At 47.6% G+C, this 21,745-nt stretch overlaps 1 protein-coding gene across 4 annotated transcripts; it reads right to left on the minus strand.

Moving 5' to 3' along the window:
• Positions 1 to 836: 836 nt before the first annotated feature.
• On the minus strand, positions 837 to 20,527 carry Fam161a (FAM161 centrosomal protein A). Of its 4 annotated transcripts, none has more exons than XM_060365157.1 (7): positions 20,315 to 20,527; positions 14,799 to 15,028; positions 11,392 to 12,528; positions 10,872 to 11,039; positions 8,731 to 8,830; positions 4,560 to 4,714; positions 837 to 4,158 (listed from the first exon to the last, which is right to left on the minus strand). In XM_060365157.1, exons 1-7 carry the CDS (start codon positions 20,510 to 20,512, stop codon positions 4,035 to 4,037), a joined length of 2,112 nt encoding a protein of 703 aa, XP_060221140.1. In that variant the 5' UTR covers positions 20,513 to 20,527; the 3' UTR covers positions 837 to 4,034. The 4 variants fall into 4 exon arrangements, with proteins under 4 accessions (XP_060221140.1, XP_021482334.1, XP_060221141.1 ...); XM_021626659.2 differs by lacking the exon at positions 20,315 to 20,527 and adding an exon at positions 19,420 to 20,263; XM_060365158.1 differs by lacking the exon at positions 10,872 to 11,039.
• Positions 20,528 to 21,745: the final 1,218 nt, after the last annotated feature.

A 21,745-nucleotide genomic window follows, 5' to 3' on the forward strand; every position in this document is an offset into this window, starting at 1 on the left:
GGCCCATAACCAGCAACACTGGGTGGAGGGTACATGAGCATACGCTTTCAGACGTGTAGGTTTGAAAACTCCCAAACATCAAAGAGAAGAAGGAAGCAATTTTATGTAATTTACAGTGGTTTAGCTGTTACTGTGGCAACAGTGAGACCTATTTACATCTTATTTTCCAGAACAAAACACATTTTTGATCCTGACAGAAATTAGACAAACCAATCATGTGCATGGTGCATTCCTAGTGTCTTATCTATCATCATTGGGTTCTACAAACCTTTGGGTTTTCTTATTCTTTTTGGTGATGGAGACCAAACTCAGGACCTTGGGCACGCTAGGCAAGTGTTCCAGCCTTGAGCTATGCCTCTAACACAGAGCACTTTAATACAGAGTACTTCCACACGGCAGTGACTGAGACGTGAGGCTGTGGTGTCTTCCCAGCTGCCTGCAGGCTGGACGTGAGGCAAAGTGCCACAGTTTGAGCCACTGTAAACACCACACACACAGTAGAAGGAGGCAGCCCGCTCTCCCGTGTGTACACTAAAGCCCTCCCCACCATCCTTTCCTTGAAAACCAGTCTCCTATGGCTCCTTCCAGGCCAGTCCCACTTCCTCAGTTAGACTGAGACCTGAAACTTGAGGGCTTTGTGATGGAAAACTAGACCTGGCAGCAACAGGAAATACTAGCCCACACCATCCTTGTGAGAAAGGAAAACTGAGGCAAACACAGTTCATCTTCTCAGCCCTGTCAGGAACAGAGTTACAAATCCTCACTAAACTGTGGAAGAACAGAGCCCTAAAGTTTTGATATATAAATAATAACAAGAAAAATTAGTCTCACAGTAGTAAGTGTGTCCATATCGGTGTCTTTAATGAACTGTCTTATCTTGAACTTTCTTAGGATCAGGTATAGACAGACTAACCAAGACTGGCCTGAAACTCGGTATATAGCCTAGGGTGCCTTGAACGCACAGCAACTCTCCTGCATCAGTCTCTTAAGTGCTGGGATTACAAGAGAGCTGAGCCATCGTGTCAGAGTACTGACATTAGGTTTCGTTAGGCTTCCTCCTGCCCTGCTTTTTCCCGTGAGCCACTTCCGTTCCTTGGCCACACATCTCTTGCCATGGCTTTTGGAACACAGCTTTTAGGGATGGCAAATGGGCGCCGTGGTTTCTTCCACCCTGTAGCACAATGAGATGGCTTGTTTTTGTGGAGAACTCTACCGCACTCTTCCTTTTCTCTGTCGGGCTGCGCACACATGTAACGCACTGTCTACATCCCGTTACCTTCTGATAGCTTCCTATCCTCTGGATGTCTTCCTCCCAACCAGCCCCAGTGCCAACGGCATCCCTTCCACGGCGTCCGGAAGAGTCACAGTTCCCCAAAAGGAGGTGGTCATGCTCTTTATTAATAATCCAAAGGGAATGGAAATATTCAACAAGGCTTCAGTGCTGTTTTTCATGCTGCTATCCTATTTTGTAGCTCCATCCCTAAAGGTTAATGCAGATATTTTTCTTCTTGGAAAAGTAAGCGTTCTTCAAACAGTAAATGATCGCTCTCACCGCACATGCTCAGCATTGCAGACGCAGTGGGAATTTAGAAATGACACCTCAAACAGTACGTGAAATGAGGAGGTGGCTACATTTCTTGAATTAAGAACACTATTCTGCTGCTTAATGAAAACTCAATGACTTAAGAAGGAAGGAAAGGGGCTGGAGAGACGGCTCAGAGGTTAAGAGCACTGGCTGTTCTTCCAAAGGTCCTGAGTTCAATTCCCAGCAACCACATGGTGGCTCACAACCATCTATAATGAGATCTGGTGCCCTCTTCTGGAGTACAGGTGTAACATGCAGGCAGAACATTGTATGCCTAATAAATAAATTAAAAAAAAAAAAAAGTATCTCATTAAAAAAAAAAAAAAAGAAGAAGGAAGGAAGGAGAAAGAAAGGGCTGGAGGGCCAAGCTGCTCTCTTCCTTTCAAAGGATTTCCCCAAACCCACTTCTTCCTGACTAATATGGTATAACAGGCCCACCCAGCTGCAAGGAAAGTGAGAAAACAGAGGGTTTTCTTTCCCTTTCTCAGTGAGCACATAAATATTTCGAAAGACATCTCAGCCATTAAGAACACTGGCTGCTCTGCCAGAGGACTCAGATTCAATTCCAAACACCCTGGCAGAGGTACACAACCATGTGAAACTCTAGTTCCAGGAAATCTGACGCCATCATCTGAGAGCGTCGTACCACATACCATCCACAACATGACAAACAGGCAGGCAGGAACCCACACATAAATAAAATCTTTAAGGAAAAAGTATAGTTACCAACCAAAACATGAGCATGCCCTGGTCTTGGTTATTTTTGAATTATAACATCTGGCTGGGTCTGGAGAGCTGGCCCAGAGGTTAGAAGCATGCGCTGCTCTTGCAAGTTCAGTCTCCAACACACAACATCAGTTAGCTCACAGCTACTTGGAACTCCAGTCCACGGGAAGCACTCTTCCGGTGTCCATAGGCACCTGAGTCCACATTCATATCCCTACACACAGATGTACACATGGGATTAAAGAATGTGAAGACATAGAATTAAGAATAAAATTGCCCAGTGGCGGAGTACTTCTTTAATACCAGACTTGGAAGCAGAGGCAGGTGGATCTCTGAGTTAGAGGCCAGCCTGGTCTACAAAGCAAGTGCAGGACAGCAAGGGATACACAGAGAAACCCTGTCTCAAAAAAACAAGAAAAAATAAAGAAATAAGTCTGAATTACCTTTAGGATTTTTGTTTTGCAAGTTAAGATCACAATTTAAGCATATATATAAAAGGAATCTTTATATCTTAACTAAGATCACCACTCACAAATGCCATAATTATTCTATATGCACACAGGATTTAAGAGCAGCATAGGTTTTTTTTTTTTAATATTTTATCTATCAAAAATAATTTGAGGGATTAGGGAATATAGCTCAATTGCAGAATTCCTGTTAAGCATGTGTGAACCCTGAGTTTAATCTCAACAGCAAAAAAGAAAGAGTGCCCGTGATATGAGTAATTTAGCAGTACCTATTTGTCTCTGCAGGATAATTACTTATTTTAAAATGGTTCAGATACAGTAAGGAGAACTGACCCTGAAGTCATGCGAGCGGAAGAGCTCCCTCCTGCTGGCTGCAGCACTCAGGAAGGCAGGCCTTGCCTGAGCGGCACAGTGTGAGGCTGGCTCTGAGTCACGGGCGTGGGGGAGCTGGTGCTCAGCTGCCCCTGGCCCACACGGAGGGCTCCGAGTCGGCCCACCCCAATCTGTATCATTTGCAAATGGTTGGGACAGCTGAAGGGGTTGGTCCTGCTGATCCAACACTGCAGGCTCTTTGTGACACAACAGGGTAACCTGGAGGAGTCCAGGGGAGGGCTGACAGTGTCACAGAAGCCAGAGGCCTTGAACCAGACCGATGACTCGCTGCAACGAACACTGCAGGCGAGGACGTGTGGACAGAGGGCTACACTGTGGGACACACTGTGGCACGCTACAGCCTCCACAATGAGATTTTTCCATGCTTGGTTTTTTGTGGTTTGTGTATGTTTTATTTGGGGTGGGGGAAAGGCTGCAAGGGCGAAAGTCAGATATGAGGGGACAGGGAGATAAAAAGTTTAAAAAATGGCTCAGAGAAAAAATAGAAAATACCTAGTAAATTTAAAAACAGATCTTCAAAAGCGAACAGTTCTCTCACTATCAAACTTTTCCCCTACCAAATATAAATGTCCATTTCCATAACTAATCCATTTTTGACAGCTGTGATTTCCAGCCCTCACACACTTTGAAAATACAAATATAATCATAATCACAAACAGCAAACATAGCAATTTCAAAACTGCAGCAGGCAAAGCTGTAATCTAGCGTCATGTGGACTCAGCTCCTCCAGGCATGAAGTCTTGGCTCAGCAGCCCTGCAGTGTAAGAGCTGTTCCTACAGACGCTCATAGCATCGACATGCGGGCGTCTCGACCCCGAGGGTGCATACACCAGCGGCAGTGAGGGGAAATCTTGGCTTTGAGTTCACTCTTCAGAACCTCTGCCCCCGCTTTCTTCAACACCTTCCTTGTTTTCCTGGCAAGAATCCTGGCTGTTGGTATCAATAAAATCGTTTTCTTCCTCGTTCTCTCTCTCTTCTTCATAAGAGCTAAAGAAAGAAATGTATCAATCTATCAAAGGAAGAATGCGCTGGTCTCGAAGGGGCACTGCCCTGTGTTACCAAGCCGTCGTGTAGGGGGTGGGCCTCACGCCTGTGGCTCCAGCACCTACCCAGAACTATGGCGGCACCAATGGGGAAATCAAATGTTCCCCTGACAACTAATTTCTCTCGACACTTGACTCCTTATATTCCAATCAAAATCTGGCCACTTTTTAAATGTAAGTCAGGAATAGAAGCTTGCAAGAAGAACAAAATGCTTTACCTGTGCAGTTCTTACTGTTAACCATGGTAAAATGGGAGTGTGCGTTCCGACAGTTCACAGCACTCCCTTAGAGAAAAGGTGTCTGAACAGCGGGGAAGCCCGGGCCTGCTTCCCGAGGGCATACTACCTTTCTTTGTCCGACGTGCAGCTTCTCAGCTCTCGCCTGCTGACGTTCCCAGACACTCTTCCACTTTGGCCTTTCTCTGAAACAAACTCCTCAGATAGTCCTAGTGCTTTTAGGGTGTTAGAATAATGCTTTTCTGCTGCCATCCTTGCATTTCTCTATAGGAGAGACAAGCTTTTTTAGATGAGAGCAAAAGCTATATACTTCTATTAAGATGCATGAATTTACAAGCACCAGTGAAAACAAAGATCAACAGTCCTATGCTTCTATGGCTGACAGTGACATGTTTAGACATGAATCAAGAGAGACTCACATATGTGTCCAGAGGACAGGTACAAGAATGCACAAGGCGAACTGTCTTTAATAACATGCTATGAGCAGCCAAACCCTATCAACATTTGGATGGGTAAGTAAGGTATGCTCCAGGCACACAGTAGAAAAATGAACCGATGAAAGTGAATAAACTACAGTTATCTGCCTCAAGCCGGCATGCAAGTTCCTGTTGGGAAAAAAAAAAAAAAAAAAAAAAAAAAAAAAAGCATGGTTGCCAGAAGTCAGCCCTGGGCAACTACATGGTGACAAGGTACTCAGTTTGTTGCCTGGCTTTGGCCCAGTCTTAGCTCCTCTGAGGAGAACTTACACGAGATCTGGGGCCAGAAATTCCCTCTGAACCTCAGCCGAAAGCAGGGTTCACAGCCCAGTTCCGGTGGACCAATAACGCCCCGTATTCAAAGTGTGAGACAGCACCCAGTCAACAGCCAATTAAGGAAACAGGAAACCACAGTTGCTGGATCTAGGGTTCTGCAGAAGAAGCCAAAATAGCAAAGCTCAATTGTAAGGGCTATTACCATGCCCTTCGGGATACTCTGACAGACTGAAAAAGACACACAACTTAAAACTTATGTTAATCAGGAAGGCAGATTGCTGTGAGTTAGAGGCCAGCCTAGTCTACAAAGTAAGTCTAGGACAGTCAGGGCTACACAGAGAAACCATGTCTAGAAAAATCACAAACACAAACAAAAACAAAGTCTGTTAAACTGCACCACTGTCAATAACAATAGTTTTAAAATAATGCAGGTGAGACAGGGTCTCACGGACTGTACTGGTCCTGTGTAGACCAGGCTAGCCTTGAACTCAGGGAGATCCACCTGCCATTCCCTCTGGAATGCTGGGATTCAAGGCATGCACCACTACACTAGGCTAATTTCACAAGCTCCAGGTTCACTGAGAGCCTCTGCCTCAAAAGCCAAATGAGGATTGAGGAAAATCTCTAACACTGACCACTGGTGCGCGCGCGCGCGCGCACACACACACACGCACGCACGCACGCACGCACGCACACACACACGAGAAGTGAGATGTGTCCAGAACCTGTGGAGTGCCAACAAATCTTGGTGAACTGAAATCCAAGTGAGAAATGAGAACTGTGCGGCAGAGACTGCAGAGGTGAATGAAACAAGTTGGAGTGATACATCCAGGGCTGGGGTGTATACCGATCGGTGCAGTGCTTGCGTAGTCCACACAGTCCTGGGCTCAATCCCCAGGGCCACACAAGCCAGGAGCGGCAAAACAAATCTATAATCCTGGCACTAAGAAGGCAGCATGGGGTCAGAAGTCCAAGGTTACCCTTGGCTTTATAATGAGTGGAGGCCAGCCTGGGCTGTATAAGACCTGCATCAAAAAATTGAAAGGAAGGAAGGAAGGAAGGAAGGAAGGAAGGAAGGAAGGAAGGAAGGAAGGAAGGAAGGAAGGAAGAGACTAATCAAAGCTAGTGCTAGTAAGTAAGAAAATTCAACTTAACATCTGTTCATTTACTAAACCCATGACTTCCAAGAACAAGGACAACATGCTTGGCGCTTCAGCCAATCACAGGCGCTTCCTGCTGGAGGACAGCGCAACAATTAACGTTTGTAAATGGGCAATGCAGAGAGCTGCAAGAGAAGTTATTAAATAGCACCTGCTAATTAGCAACAGTCACAGCAAAACCCGAGACTACAGGAGAAACAGGGCACTAATTTATGTTAACAAAACCAAAAGAACGGCCATCAGTGTTTCCGTCACTGGACACTGACTTATCTTTAGCACTTTCTGATGTGAACAGTATTTATCCTCCGCCTTCACCGTGCACAAGAACTGGAGAGGTTGTGAGGTGAACAGGGAAAGAAAGTCATGCTTACTTTCTCACAGCAAAGAAGGTCCTGCCCCAAAGGGTTACTTTGTCCTTTGTAGAGCACAGATGGAGGAAGCCGTCACCAGCGCCTTCGCTCAAGGTAAAGGACTCTATCACCGAGGTCTAGTCTGCAGCAGTTCTCTAGCTTATTAAGGGTTGCTGGATACCTGCTTCTCACAAGGCTTAGTGGAGTAGAGAAATGTTGGGCGGGGAGAAGGCCCCAGGGGAGCAGAACATTTGAGGGCCAAAGTTGGAGGAGACTATCAGCTATGAAGTTAACTTGCCTTCAATGCGCTCCTCAGATTCTGTCACACTTTCTCTGTGCTTAGGAATGGTGGGAATTCACAGTGTGAGAGAATTGTCTATGATGCTGGGACTCATAAGTAGTATGTCAGAATGTTGTTCTTAGCTTGGGCTAACCCAGAAAAGAAAATGTACAGTCTAGACTGGCCAATTTCATCACAACTGTTAGGCTCCCTGAATGCTTATCACTGTCTCTCCCACAGCCAGACAGGACTGTAGGTTCTAGATGCTGGGAATACAAAGATTTAGCCATCCCTCTTAAAGTCAATTAGCTAACATGGAAGAGCAACGTTGCAGAGACCCCCCAGATGGTGGTGAGAGGGATGAAGACAGACGTGTGTGTAGGCTCATGAGAGAACACAGGACTGTGAGAGACGATGTGAGTGAGTGTGAGCTGAGAAAGCTAAAGCCCTGAGAGTGCTTAGAAGATAGCGCTAGTAAAGAGGTGAAGGGCAAAGGGAGGCTGAGTCTGGCAAAGCCTCCAGTGAAGGTGTAAAGGGGCGAGTGAGGGGGGGCAGGAAGGCTGGCGCTTAGGGGGTGCAGCATGTGCCCAGCTGGCGTGAGGCCCTGAACTCGCTCCCTAGCACCACATAAAATCGGCAGTACTGGCCCACACCTGTAATTGCCGCACTCGGAGGTAGAGGCAGCGGTCACAAGTTCAGGTCCACCTTGGCTAGGCAGGAATTTGAGGCCCGAGATACAAGAGACCAAGTCTCAAAACTGAAGGTTGACAGGACGCACAGAGGGATTTCACGCACTCTTCCGTGCCTCGGACGCTTGCCTCTCGGGAGGAAGGGTTAAGGGAAGCAGATCAGCTTGGGTTCTGATCCTAGTGTCATCATTTACTAACTTACAGCTTCCCTTCTTTGAACTTGAGCTTGTCATCTGTGATATACCTCCCTCCTGAAGCAATCTGACTGGGGAGGGTAGTCATGAGACCCTTGAGGCCTCCAGTGAAAACGGGAAGAATGGAATCCTGGGAATGGATGACTGCATTGTTGTCAAGGTGTACTGACCCATTTGACAGGACAGTGGGCAAGCAGGGCAAGCAGGGCAAGCAGGAAGATCTGCTTTTTTATTTATTTATTTATTTATTTATTTATTTATTTATTTTTAATGCTTTTAGGCCTGGAGAGATGGGTCAGTGGTTAAGAGCACTTATTCCTACAGAGGGCCTGGGTTCAATTCTCAGCAGCCATATGGCGGCTCACAACTCCAGTTCTGCAGTATCCAATACTCTCTGATCTCTGCAGGAAATAAATGCACGTGGTGCACAGACAAAACACTAATACACATAAAATTTTTAAAAATTTTAAATAAATAAATATACAATTTAAAATGCTTTTAGGAGACAGGGTCTCCCTACATCGTGTACTGTGCTCACACACCAAATGGTTCGATTCATATCCCAAAGCATCACCAGAACCAGAATTGGGCTGACTAAAAAGACCAGGCACCAAAAGCAGACTGTGGCAGTAACATCTTGAGACGGACTGGGTTGGCTGCACGTTCTTTATTGAGCTACAAGCCTCATCAGGTCTTAAGCGAGATTACTTCCTTCGCAGACTAGGTGAAGCTGCCCCCAGAAACAGCATGTCCCAGCAATCACAGGACACATGAGGGAGGTGAGCACACACACAGAGGCCAGAGGCACCGGGAAACAGGAGGCTGGTACCAGCCCTAAATCCCCACAAACACGACCTGGGCAACTCTCTCAAACAGCATCGGCCTGTTCTGTAACTTCTTATCTCGTTCCTCCAGTTCCTGGCGGTATTCTTTCATCCTTGCCTTTCCACTCTTTCTGGAATTGGATAAAGAGAACGGCATTTTAACAGGTCAGCTATAGAAACTATATAAGGAGACCAATAGTTCAGTTCGGTTTCTTCAATAGACTGGTAAGGTTCTTAGAAGCTGCAGGGCCCGGTGACTCACACCTGTGATCCCAGGACTCAGGGAGGCAGAGGCAGGCGGATCTCTGTGAGTTCGAGGCCAGCCTGGTCTACAAAGTGAGTCCAGGACAGCCAGGGCTACACAGTGAGCCTGTCTTGGGGAAAGAAAAGATTCTAATAAGTCCAGAATAAAAATCCCAAATTCTGAAAGCACATCTTGTATTGCCGTAGGAACAGTCTAGGCATTTTGATTTCAAAATTCTTCAAGACAAAAAGACTTTAAACTGGCCTGAAAGTATCTTATTTATAAGTGTACAAAGCCAAGAAAATCTGGTCCAAATCAGGTATCTTTAAAAAAAAATTTTTTTTTTTTTGTTTTCAAAAACAAGACCCAGAAGCAGGGTGGTGGCGCACACCTTTAATATCAGCACTTGGGAGGCAGAGGCCAGCCTGATCTACAGAGCAAGTTCTAGGACAGCCAGAGCTACACAGAGAAATCCTGTCACAAAACAAACAAAAAAACAAACCTGCTTTTCTTTTCCTCCTAAATGAGATCACCCAAAGGTTAGTAGCAACAGTAATTAAGTGGGAGCAGGACAGAGAGAAAATGGGACTCATGAGAATTTAGCAGGTAACAGAGAACTGAGAACCAAAATGCTTGAACATCACCGTGCTTATTCTTTGGACTATAGCTCCCACAAGCAATGAAAAGTCACTGGTTTTCTGTCTGTAAGATACATTACTAGCAACCAGACAAGAGAGTTTCATGGGTACAAAAGCTAATCATATTTTACATAGGTATGCTCACTCAGGTGAAGACTCGTTGGCATTAACTTCCTACAGGTAAACACCGTGTTCCTAAGGATTTGTTTTTGCTCAAGTTCATCTACCTAGGCTCTATTTGTAGGCTAATGCTGTACTGTAAAGGAATACTCAGAATAATTAAAAGCAAATATATATGTGCCCAGATCTTGTAAATCAGATCGAAGGTTAGTAAGTCACGCCACTTACCCAGCTTTTCTTGCGTAGACATGACCACTTTTATGTGCAACACTGGCTTTCAAACTCTTGTTCCACAGAGTTCTAGTATTCTGCAAAGGGCTCTAGGTGTTCTGTGGCTGCTGTTAGCTCGCACAGGGAAACAGTCAAGAAGGGTAGTATGTACCCATGACGTGCTCACTGGAGCCCTTGTGTTTGGTATAGACTTAAAACAGAACTGACTTGTTAATTGAAAAAAATTCTGGGTTGGGGATGGAGCTCAGTGTTACAGACTTTTCTCGGTGATTTATTGCACAGTCACAGTGACACGAATAAAACCAGCTCAGCCAGAGTGCTGGCTTTGATCCACATATCCTCAGCACCATATATATATAATGTGCGTATGTAAATATGTTTGTATGTGTATAGCTATTCCAAACATTTATATAACTTGTAAATAAGAGTACCCATATATGAATAAGAAGGTTTTGTGAGAGTATTAGAGCAGAACTATTAACTACGGCCATAACAGAAAATGCTTCTGCTCCACATGGTCTCAGGGTTTTCGCCATAGAAGTGAGTGTATGCACTGATTCTCATCATAAGATGTTGAGTATGTGTGCACATATGTATGTAAACTGAGTATAAACAGCCAAAGATTATTTAAATCCATAAATTAAGATGCCATATCATTTCATATCTAGGTATCCACTGGTTAAAAGGAAAGAAAGAGAAAGAAGGAAAGAAAGAAAGAAAGAAAGAAAGAAAGAAAGGAAGGAAGGAAGGAAGGAAGGAAGGAAGGAAGGAAGGAAGGAAGGAAGGAAGGAAGGAAGGGAAAAAGGAGAGGAAAGGAAAAAGGAAAGGAAAGGAAAAAAGGAAAGGAAAAAGGGAAGGAAAGGAAAGGAAAAAGGAAAGGGAAGGGAAGGAAACTGAGTGGCAGCCAGCCAGCATCTGAGTGCGGCTCTTCCGAGATACCTGAGATTGTTTACTCGGGATTCGAGCATCTGAGCTAAGCTGTGGTGAGAGTCATAAACCTTAACCCGGGTCGCCAGGAGTTTCTGCAATTCTTTTGTTCTTTGCTTCTGTTTACTTAGGATCCGATTTCTCTCTTCTTCCAACATTTTCTTTTCCTCAAGTGATTTCCTGAGGGCAACAAACTAAGGCTTAATTCACTTTAAGCCAAAGAGAAAGTTGTCCAGCAAGAATCTGACAAGGGATAATTCAAAGGCTGAAAAAATAAGGCGACCTTTTGACCAAAATCTGAATTGAGAAATTGGAAATCCATGTAAGACTGATGGCGGGAGCTTGTCTGTCCCCGAGGAAACACAGAAATCACATTTGTTTCTTAGAACATTCCTAGCAAACAATTCTCCGCCATGTAGTACAGTACCTTACAGATAGTTAGTAATTTCAGATTTACCGAGCTAAAACCCACAGGGCCGCATCTGCCAGCTCAGCAACCACGCGGCCGGCAGCGCCCATGCCAGTGGCTTACCTGATGGCTTGTTCCCGACCCCGGGAAGACACAGTGGGCATCGGAGGGCTGCGCTGCGAAGGCCTGGGCTTTGCCCACGCGCTTCTTACTGGTGATTTAGACCTTGAAGACAGATAAGGCCCACGTGTTTCTTTCAGATTTTCTTCATCTGCTCTGTTGTCTGCCAAGACCTGTCTTTTAGAGATGTGGCGCGCGAAGTCACGAAGACCGCACTGTTTACCAAGGGTTGAGCATTTTGGAACGCTCTGTGCTGAGAAGGGCTCCTTCTGCTCCTCAGCGAAGTCTCCATCATCAGGGCTCGGGAACCTGTGCCTCAGCTTTGGCCTTCCATGACTTCTGGGGTTCCTGAGTTGCCTGTAAGCTGGCAGGTAGGGCCAGGACGGATTCTGCTGCAGCTCTCGGGACTTCAGCTGCCTCCTTATGTTCCTGTAGAACTCTTCGTCCTTTGACTTGCCATTAGCAGCTGGCCTGTAAATAAAATGAGGCACAGGCCTGGCTTTAAAGCGCGTTGTTTTCCTTTTGGACTTAAAAAGGTCTCTCAGCAGCTTTTCACGGATGGCCTGCTTCTGTTCCTCCCTCGCGATGAACTTAAACGGCTTCTGGGAGGCCAGGAGGGCGGCCTTACTCTTCTCCTTGGCGGTCCTCCTCCGCTCGTCACTCTGTCTGACCAGGTCCTGGTAAAGCGGGAGGAGCACGTGGGAGGGAACAGGATTGGCTCGGAATTTCTTCCTACACTCCGCCTCATCCTCGTCGCTCTTGAGCAGCTTCTGCCTCATTTCCAGGTCTACTCTAGCTTTCAAGGCCTCCTCTCTCTTCTTCTGGTCTCTAACCGTCATTTGAAAGGGCACAGGCACCGTAACCTTGGGCACCCAGGATTTGGGTTTCCTTCTGGCTTTCTTAGCTGTTCCGGAGTCAGAGTCATACTGAATATAATCTTCAAGAGAAAACCCTTTCCACATGTTGTTGATGAGCTCCTTGGCATAGGCCAGCGTTCTGCTCTCCCTGGGACTGTCCTTCTCTGGGTTGGGCAGCTCCTCTTCAGAAGCAGTAGACAAAGAAGGTGACCGGCCTAGGTCAGGCTCTGAAAATGATGTCACTACCATGACAGGAATTGGGCTGTTCTTTTCCGATGCAAAACTAAGGAGGAATAATAATTAGGGTACACTTTCAATTTTATGTGGCCAAATGTTAGAATGAATGTAATTATATTTTTTAAGACAGATGGTATGGCCAGTTAGAAGCGAGTAGCTGTGTAAGGATCGTGACATGGAATGGAGCTGAGAGAGGACTCTGGATCACTTTTGAGAGAAGGAACCTGCCCTCCTGTCTCACTTCTGTTCTTTCCTTCTGCTTCCCAGAGTCACCATCTTGCACATGCCTGACCACGGCACTCCTATCTGAAACTTTCCTCTTTGCTATAAAGTCTGAACCCCCAGTCAGTCTGGACTGGTCCCCGCTTACCCTGGAGCCCTGCCCCTCCCTAGCCTAGTCATCGTTCTCAAAGTCTTCTCACCTACTAACTTCCTTCCCCACCATGCCTGGTGGGTACATGCCTGGGTGCTGTCCTTCCTTCCTTCTGCTCTACCTCTTATTTCTCCTCCAAGTTGAACTATACTTAGTCTGCATTGAGTATTTGTGCTTACTGACTTTACCCTAAATTTCATTATTATTTAGGGTATTTGTACTCTGCTTACCTTATTTTTAAAGTACTGTCTGGCATAACTCTTCACTTGTAAAACTGTGCGACTTTGAACTAGTGTTGCGATTTTGGTCCTATAATGCTAGTGGAGGCCAAGACCAGAAGGATATGCAGTTGAAAGCAGCCTCAGCAATACAATGAGAGCCCGTCTCATGAATTGAGAGTTTGGTTCCCAGCACTGTTTGGGGGAAAAATTCTTTTTGAACTTAAGTTTGACACTTTTGTTGAAAACAGGTTCCTGCTTCCGATCAGCCCCTGAGCATGACCACCACTCCTGCTTCTGAGACACTGGCGTGTCACGTGCTGCACATCTGCGACCTCCTTGGGGGGTGTCGAGCTCAGCAGACAGCTGTGGCATACAGAAGATGCGCAGAGCGCTGACCAGCTGGATTAGGTAAAGGGGCTCAGCTCTACAGATTGCGCTATAGAGTCCCAGGACAGCCAGGGCTACACAGAGGCATCTTATCTCAAACAACAACAGAAGGCTCAGCTCAAGCAAGGCAAGACTGAACACAACTGTAACCCCATCATCTGGGAGGTGGAGGTGGAGGATTAGGAATTCAAGGACACCCTTGGCCACACTGCTCATTTGTGGCTAGCCTGAACTATATGAGACCCTGTTTCAAAAAAAGAAAGAGGAGGAGCAGGAGGGCTAGAGAGATGGTTCAGCAGCTAAGAGCCACTGGTTGCTCTTCCAGAGGACCCAGGTTCAATTCCCAGCACCCATGTGGCAGCTCACAACTATCTATAACTCCTGTTCTCCTGTCCATGTGTGACCCCCCTCACACATGCAGGCCAAACAGCAATGTACTTAAAATAAAAAAGAAAGAAGAACGAAAGAGGGGCTGGAGAGGCAGCTCAGAGGTTAAGAGCATAGGCTGTTTTTCCAAAGGTCCTGAGTTCATTTCCCAGCAACTACACGGTGGCTCACAACCATCTATAATGAGATCTGGTGCCCTCTTCTGCTGTGCAGGTGTACATGCAGACAGAATACTATACCAGATAGAACACTATAGATAATAAATAAGTCTTTTAGAAAGAAAGAGAGAAAGAGAAAGAAAGAAAGAAAGAAAGAAAGAAAGAAAGGAAGAAAGGAAGAAAGGAAGGAAGAAAGAAAATGAGCATGATGGCTCCTGTTTGTAATCTCACACTTTTGAGGCTGAGGCAGGAGGATTGCCCAGAGTTTGAGGCCATCCTGGAACATGGTAAGTTCTGAATCATCCTGGACTATATACATGTTTCAAAAGTGAGCCAGCCTAAATATTCTGCTACATATCTGTACGCAGAAGTAAGGCAGGAAAGCACGTGTGAAGGGGCTGGAGACACAGCCCATCAGTGAAGAGCGCCGGCTGCTCTTCGGGGGACCCAGGCCCCATTCCCAGCACCCACATGGCAGCTCCAAGTCTTTGTGGTCACCAGACACATACGTGGTGTACACATACATGCAGGCAAAACACAGAGTTAAATCATAATAAAGACAGACAGACAGACAGATGGCCACAAACGACCCTCAAAGCAAGAGGTAACCTACTAAACTGATAAGCCATTAAACATTTTGAATAAAATCTCATCTTTGTGGAATTAATCATTACTCCCATACATCATTAATCTAGGAAGGGCGGTTTAGGAGCAGGTACTCGGGTTTTTGTTCTAGTCAGTCCATGCAATTACCTTAGTTCAGTCCGCACATGACACGGCACAGACTTACCTAGAGGAGACGCTAGAGGAGTCTTCCCTGGCCACCACTGGCTGCAGGTCTCTCAGCGTTAGCTGCTCCTGGCACATCTTCTCTAACTTAGCCATGGATTCCTTGTGGACAGCCTTCAGCTCTTTCAGCTTCCTGTAATACTCTTCGTCAGAGTGGGAGATGTCAGAGAAGTTCAGACTACTGTCGAACGCCACACTCCTGTCCTCCCCGGGAAAGTTGGTGTAGCCGGCCTGATGGAAGAGAAGCCTGTTATACGGTATTTGAAATCAAATAACAAATGAATTGATACTGATCCAAATGCTGATTCTCACAGCAGTCTCACTATGTTGCCGAGGCTGGCCTCAAACTCCCTCTGTAGACCAGGCTAGCTCTGAACCAGTGACCTGACTGCCTCTGCCTCCCGAGCTCTGGGATCAAAGGCACGTGCCACCACGCCTGGCGTCAGCCCACTTTATGTTGGTTAGGTTCCTAGATAACTGCTAGGAAATATTCAGGTGAGGACACTGACCACTGCAGAAGACAGGATGGCACTCAGCAGGAAGTCTACAGAAACCCTCTTCTAAGCTGTGCATTACTTCACCAGCTGCTCCTGTGCCCAGAGCCAGCTCCTCAGGGGCTCCTGCCCCGGGGGCTCCAAGGGTGGGCAGTTCGTGTGCCTGCCTGCCAGAAGAGGGCACCAGATCTCATTACAGGTGGCACGTTACATTACATGTGGTTGCTGGGAATTGAACTCCAGGTCTTTACAAAAAACAGTCAGTGCTCTTACCCACTGAGCCATCTCTCTAGCACCCCAGAAAAATCTCTTAACAGGTCTTATCTCCTTCATTTACACTAAAAACAGCAAGTTTTTTTTAGGCCTGGAAGAACTATTGAAAAGGAGAAAGAAGCTGGGTGTGGTGGCCGCCTTTAACCCCAGGCAGAGGCAGCCGGATCTCTGTGAATTTGAGGCCAGCCTGATCTACAAAGCAAGTCCAGGACAGCCAAGGCCACACAGAGAAACCCTGTCTTGAAAAAAAACAGAAAACGAGAGAGAGAGAGAGAGAGAGAGAGAGAGAGAGAGAGAGAGAGAAAGAGAGAGAGAGAGGAGTGTGTGAAGCAGAAGCAGCCTGGCAAGCTGCACTAACACACGGGACATTTTTCAAACAGAGCCTTCTAGGTTTTTGTTTGCTTGCTTACTGGTTTGGTTTTAACCTAAAACCGATGAATGACTCCCACTTCTAGTTTCACTGCCCCAGGACCCTCTGGAGGCCAAACACCATGCAATGCTTGCTATTTCCCTCCTCTTCTGATAGTTAAGCTTTTCATGGTGGAAGTTCCACTCTGTAAGAAGCTAATCTCCCTGAGAGCGGCTTGACCCACTTAGGGGTCAATCAGCCTCCCAGCACCTGAGTTTTACTGGTGTCAGCCCCACAGAGAATGGAGTTTATGTGAATTCTGGAACTTTTACTAATTTATCTTCTTTTCAATACTGAACCTGGTAGCCCCTGTCTATAATCCTAGCACTCAGAAGGCAGAGCCAGAAAGACCCTGACTTCAAGGCCAGCCTGAGTTACACAGTGAGTTTGAGGCCAGTATGTGCTATGGAAGGTCTGTTGGGCCAGGCATGGCGGCACACACCTTTAATCTCAGCATTTGAGGGGCAGAGGTAGGCACATTTCTATGAAACCAGCATCATTACGTATGTTCCTGTTCTCTAAGAGCTCCTAGGCAGCCAGGGCTACACAGTGAGACCCTGACTCCAAAAAAGAAAAAGAAAAGATGAACAAGGAGGAGGAGAAAGAGGAAGAAGGAAGGAAGAAAGAAAAGATGGAAGGAAGGAAAGGAGGGAAGGAGGAGGGAAGGAAGAAGGAAGAAAGGAAGGGAGGGAGAAAAGGAGGAAGGAAAGAGAGAGATGGGAGTTTTACAATGTTGAATGAAATCCGTGTACCTCAGCCTCCCAAGTGCTAAGACTATAGCTGTGGGCCACTGTACCCAGCTAATGTTTGAGATTACTTATTTATTTGTTTGTTTGGGGACAAGGTCTTGTTATATCATCTAGGCTAGTCTGGAGCTTCCCATGCAGGTTAGGGTGGTCTGAAACTCACAGTTCTGACTCTGTCTTCCAAATGCGCTAACATTAGATATTTAAAGGGAAGGGTATGTTCAGTGGTTACTGCCGTAACTGACATGTACCTTTCCAAAACAACAACGTTTTGCAAATATTGACACTAACTCAGACACCGAGCAATGTCTAGCGGGTTCCTGGCTGGCGCAACAGCTAGTGTCCCCGTGGGAGATGGCTCCCACTGCCCCAGCAACCAGCTTATCTTTCCCTTCTCCCACCTCAGCCCACCAATTCTCCTCATAACCCTTTTATTTCTTTAGGAAAACAGAAGCCACCAGAGGAACATTCACTCATTTTCCTACCTACAGAACTCACCTCTGGGAATGCTAGTCTCTATTCTTCATTTTGGGGGGTTTGATGCAGCATTTGACACTTTAGCTCACTGTGTCTCTTAGTGAATGTGGGACCCTCTGGCCCTGCCTCTCTGCCCGTGTGTGTGTGTGTGTGTGTGTGTGTGTGTGTGTGTGTAGACCAGAGATCAATATCAGGCACATTTCCTATTCACTATTCACCTTATTAATTTATCGGGGGTTTCCAAGATAAGTTTTTTTCTGAATAGCCTTGGCTGTCCTGGACTTGCTTTGTAGACCATGTCCACCGTATTTTTTGGGACAAGGCTTTCAACAAGTTCCAGGAATCTGCCTGTTTCTCCTCCCTCCAACACTTGGATTACAGATAAATGGCAACATATTAGGTTTTTATTTGGGTTCTGGACACCCAGACTCAGTTTATAATATGACTCTTCAGTGACAGGGCACTCTGGAATATCAACTACACAAACGATGGGCTTTTCTGCCACAAGAAGTCAAGGTGTCCATTTCCAAGTGAACTATTCACACTGACAATTGTTATAATTACTGGTTTATGTAAATCACTCTAGAAACAACACCCATTCTCTCCATTGGTTCTACACACACACACACACACACACGTGGAAATTGGAGACAACTGTAGATAAGGAAATAGAAGTCATGTTCTAAAATCACCTAGCAGGTAGCAGAGAATGGATTCTGGTCCAGGATCCAAATACTTCCTTCCACACAAATATTTTGCCTTCTGTAAGCTATTAAAGACTATGTTGAACGGTGGCTTTATCAAGTATATCAGTCCTCCCAGTTCCAGAACTCTGAGCCTCCATGATGCTCAGCTGCTTCACTCTAGATAACCTGAAAGCTTTGCTACCAGCCAGGCATGGTGCCTCATACTCTTAATTTGAAAGATGGAGTCCGGAGGATCAGAAGTTTAAGGTCATCCTCAGCCACTCATAGCAAGTCTGAGGCAATCCTAGAGCAAATGAGACCCTGTCTACAATAAAACAAAAAGGTCAAGGGTGTAGCTCAGTTGGTACAGCTCTTCCCTTCACCTCATTCCCAGCTAAGAAACCAAGTTGTGGGAGGGCACGTGCCTGTCCCAATGCTTTACATCCGCAGAGTGCGCACTTAAATCCAAAGTCGTGGACTTTTAAAGAGAACAGAAGCTGGGCATGACACACCCCTTTAAACCCAGCCCTCAGGAGGCAGAGGCAGGCAGAGCTCTGTGAATTTGAGGCCAGCCTGGACTACAGAGTTCTAGGACAGCCATCGATAACAGAGAGACCCTGTCTTGAAACACAAACAAAAATAAGGATGTTGAGATGGCTGAGCTGTTAAGAGCACTTGCTGGTCCAGCAGACCCGGGCTTGATTGCCAGCACTTGTATGGTGGCTCACAGCTGCCTGTAACTCCCAGGAACTCAGGTGGCACACAACCACACACAAAATTCTAAAACAAACAAACAAAACGGATAGAGCAGGTGGAGAAGAGAGAGAAGACTATGTTTAAACACACTGTATGAAGTTCTCAAATAAAGAATATTGCTGGAAACGAGGTGGAGCGAACAGACCACAGACAGCCCTCCTGCTGTAAATGCATCCAGACTAGATACTGAAAATGGTTTTTGAGACCTCACTGCACCCTTATGGCCCCTTTAGGAAACTCTGGGAGCATCTGTCCATTGAACTTCCAACATTAGCTCTACTAATGGACTGTGCTAAAACCCATTACTAACCAAAACCTCAAAATGATTAAACACACTTGTCAGCACAACTTATCACCTGAGGTTTTATGAAAATTATGGCACGTCAGTTTTCCTCAAGGTTTAAAAAAAAAAACAACAACAAAAATTAAATTAAAAAAAAAAAAAATCAAAGAACTAAGCCGGGTGCAGTGGTGCAGGCCAGTGATCCCACTAAGGGGGGCAGAGGCAGGCGGATCTCTCTGAGTTTGAGGCCAGCCTGGTCTACAAAGTGAGTCCAGAACAGCCAAGGCTACACAAAGAATTATTTATTCCCAAAATATGCTGAAAGAACAGGGGGAAAGTTCTGTTCTTTGCACACTCTGGAAACAGTTTAAAAAAATGCTCTCCAAGAAAGTCTGCAGCCATCTGGAGCTGGGGCAGGGAGCGGGGAGCCCGCAGCGCGCCCCCGCCCCGCCAGTGGGCACCCGGCCCGGCCCTCAGCCCCGCGGGGTCCCCCGTTACCGACGCCCGCGCCGACCGCAGCCCTTTGCTCCGCTCCTCCTCCAGGGTCGCCGCTAGCACCGACGCTAGGGGGTCCTCGCGCTCGTACTGCGCGCCTCTGGCCCCGGTGGGGGCGTTCACCGGCAGGTGGAGGCTGGCCGCCGCCAGCCGGGCCGCCAGCTTGGCCGCCAGGTGCGGGGAGGCCATCGCCCCGCTCCGAGCGCCCGCGCCCGCGCCGGCCCGGGGCGGGAGAGCAGGCGCCGCCCGACCTCGCCGCGCCCCGCCTGCGGCCCGCGGTCACTAGGGGCGCGGTTACTAGGGACGCTACGGGAGGCGCCGGGGACCAGAAGGCGCGCCAACGCCTTTCCGGGCCGCAGCCCGGGCGCCCGCCCAGCGATGGCTCTGACCCCGGCCTGCGCTTTCCGCGGCTTTCCAGAAGCGCGCGTCGGAGCTGCACGAGCGGCCAGCGCAGCCGTCAAAACGCCGTCTCAAGCTCGTTGCCCAGGGATGGCGTGTCCTCGGCGCGGGGCCCGGCTAGGAACGGAGCCCGCCTGGCTTCTCGCTTTATGTCGGACTCTGAGCAGGGGCGCGTGTTTCTAACCGGACCGGCGTGCTTTGGCACGCGGAGCAGCAGAGCCCGGGAGTGGAGTGGGCGCCGCAGAGTCCCAGGCTTTGCAGCGTGCAAACGCGGCGGAGGGCGCGGCTCGTCTCTACCTGCCAGGGCGCGGCCCGCGCTGCCCAATCAGAAGGAGACGTGCTTGCTCCGCCTCTCTCCTCTGGGCTGACCAGTGAGGGTCCACCCGTGGGCAGGGCCCGCGCTCCAGCAGTGACGGCGCGCTCGCCGCTCCCAGCCCACCCACCACGCTCCGGGCGGCCCGGGCTCCCGGCGACCCTCCGCTTAGCACCCTGCCGGCACCTGTCCCCGCCTTGAGGTGGCTTCCGCTTTACGCGGCCCGCCTTCCACACAACCTGTCTCCGACGCGCTCGCCCAGGCCTTCCTGGTCGCCCCGGGAAGTCTCCATCCCCTCTTCCGGCTCCTGTTCTGGCAGAGCTTGCTTCTCCCGAGGGAACTGGTGTGTGACGTTGGTTCTGAAAAGCTATGGGAGGAATCCATAGCCGTCCTAACAGGGCTGACTTCCGGTCAGCCACAGGCAACTGGTGTGAAGGACGTTAGTGTGGACCTTGCACAGGACATACACTGAACAGAACAGGTCTTGGCTCACTGACAGTATTCTAAATTGGCAGACATCTAACACGGGTTAAAAAAGAAAAAGCAGAGTCGGCTAAATGCGGCTCTTCACAGCCTTCGATGTTTTCCAGCTTGTATAGCATCGCTTAGTCGTTTGTTTTCCGAGACAGGGTTTCCCTGTGTCACCTCCGCTGTCCTGGACTCGCTTTGTAGACCAGGCTGGCCTTGAACTCACAGAGATCTGCCTGCCTCAGTCTCCCCAGTGCTGGGATTACAGGCGTCCGACACCACGCTTGGCTTTCACTTAGCCAACACGTGCACAGCTTTCCAGTTTTGCTAGTTCCCTGTGGACTGCTGGTCAGGCACCTACCCACAACCGTTGCTCCTCGTGGTGGTGGCGACTTCCCTTCACAAGCTTGGCGCGACTCACTTAGCAACCATCTGAGACTTTTCCTGCCGTTTGCACACTGTGGCCACTTCAAGTCAAATGTTTCAGAATTGGCTGAACGGGAAAATGCTGCATCTACATGGAGGATTTTAGTCTTCACACCATTCCTTACACTTTCCTCAACACTCAAAAACTATAATGATGGAGAGGTGGGGAATAGCACTTAAACAGAAGCACAGAATCTCGGCCCCTTTAGCCTGTTCTAGCCTTTTGCCCTAAGGAAGAGCATCCTTTTCAGTGTAACAGGGTAGCTTCTTTCAGCTCTAACAGAGCTTCCTTGTTAGCTGGTGCGCACAAACCCCACAGCAAATCCTAAGGCAGCCGTTTCCTACCACAGCACGTTTCACGTGAGCAAAGGCTATCTCAAGACCCTAGACTTATATTTGTTTTCCTTAACTAACATCTTAGATTCTGTGATATACAGGTGATGGTTCAATGAAGCACCAGATTGTACAGGCCAAAATGTGGCTAACCTTAAAAACAGGCATTTATTCAAAGGTGAGAATTTGAGAGAAGTACCTATCAGGGTGTAAAACCTCACTCCCTAAAATGAGTGCGGAATAGTCTGGTGTGTACCGAAAATGAGGGTAGAGCCAGGTTGAATTTTACAGGCACCCTGGTGAGGTCCCATTACGTCAGGAGAGTCAAGACCATGTGAGTCTGTAAAATTACAATGTGTCCAACTGCACTTGTTTCTCAGGATCTGGAGA

The sequence above is a fragment of the Meriones unguiculatus genome, chromosome 12, assembly GCF_030254825.1.
Source record: "Meriones unguiculatus strain TT.TT164.6M chromosome 12, Bangor_MerUng_6.1, whole genome shotgun sequence".
In the NCBI taxonomy this organism is placed as follows: domain Eukaryota; kingdom Metazoa; phylum Chordata; class Mammalia; order Rodentia; family Muridae; genus Meriones; species Meriones unguiculatus.

What these genes read in the sequence shown, in the direction of transcription:
- Fam161a (XM_060365157.1), bottom strand. Translation starts at nt 20,512, where the DNA reads ATGGATTCCTCCCATAGCTTTTCAGAACCAACGTCACACACCAGTTCC. An exon ending in GGTCGGGAACAAGCCATCAG is followed by an intron (nt 11,040 to 11,391) that starts GTAAGCCACTGG and finishes TGTTGCCCTCAG; the next exon opens with GAAATCACTTGAGGAAAAGA. An exon ending in TGTTTGAGAGAGTTGCCCAG is followed by an intron (nt 4,715 to 8,730) that starts GTCGTGTTTGTG and finishes TCTCTCCTATAG; the next exon opens with AGAAATGCAAGGATGGCAGC.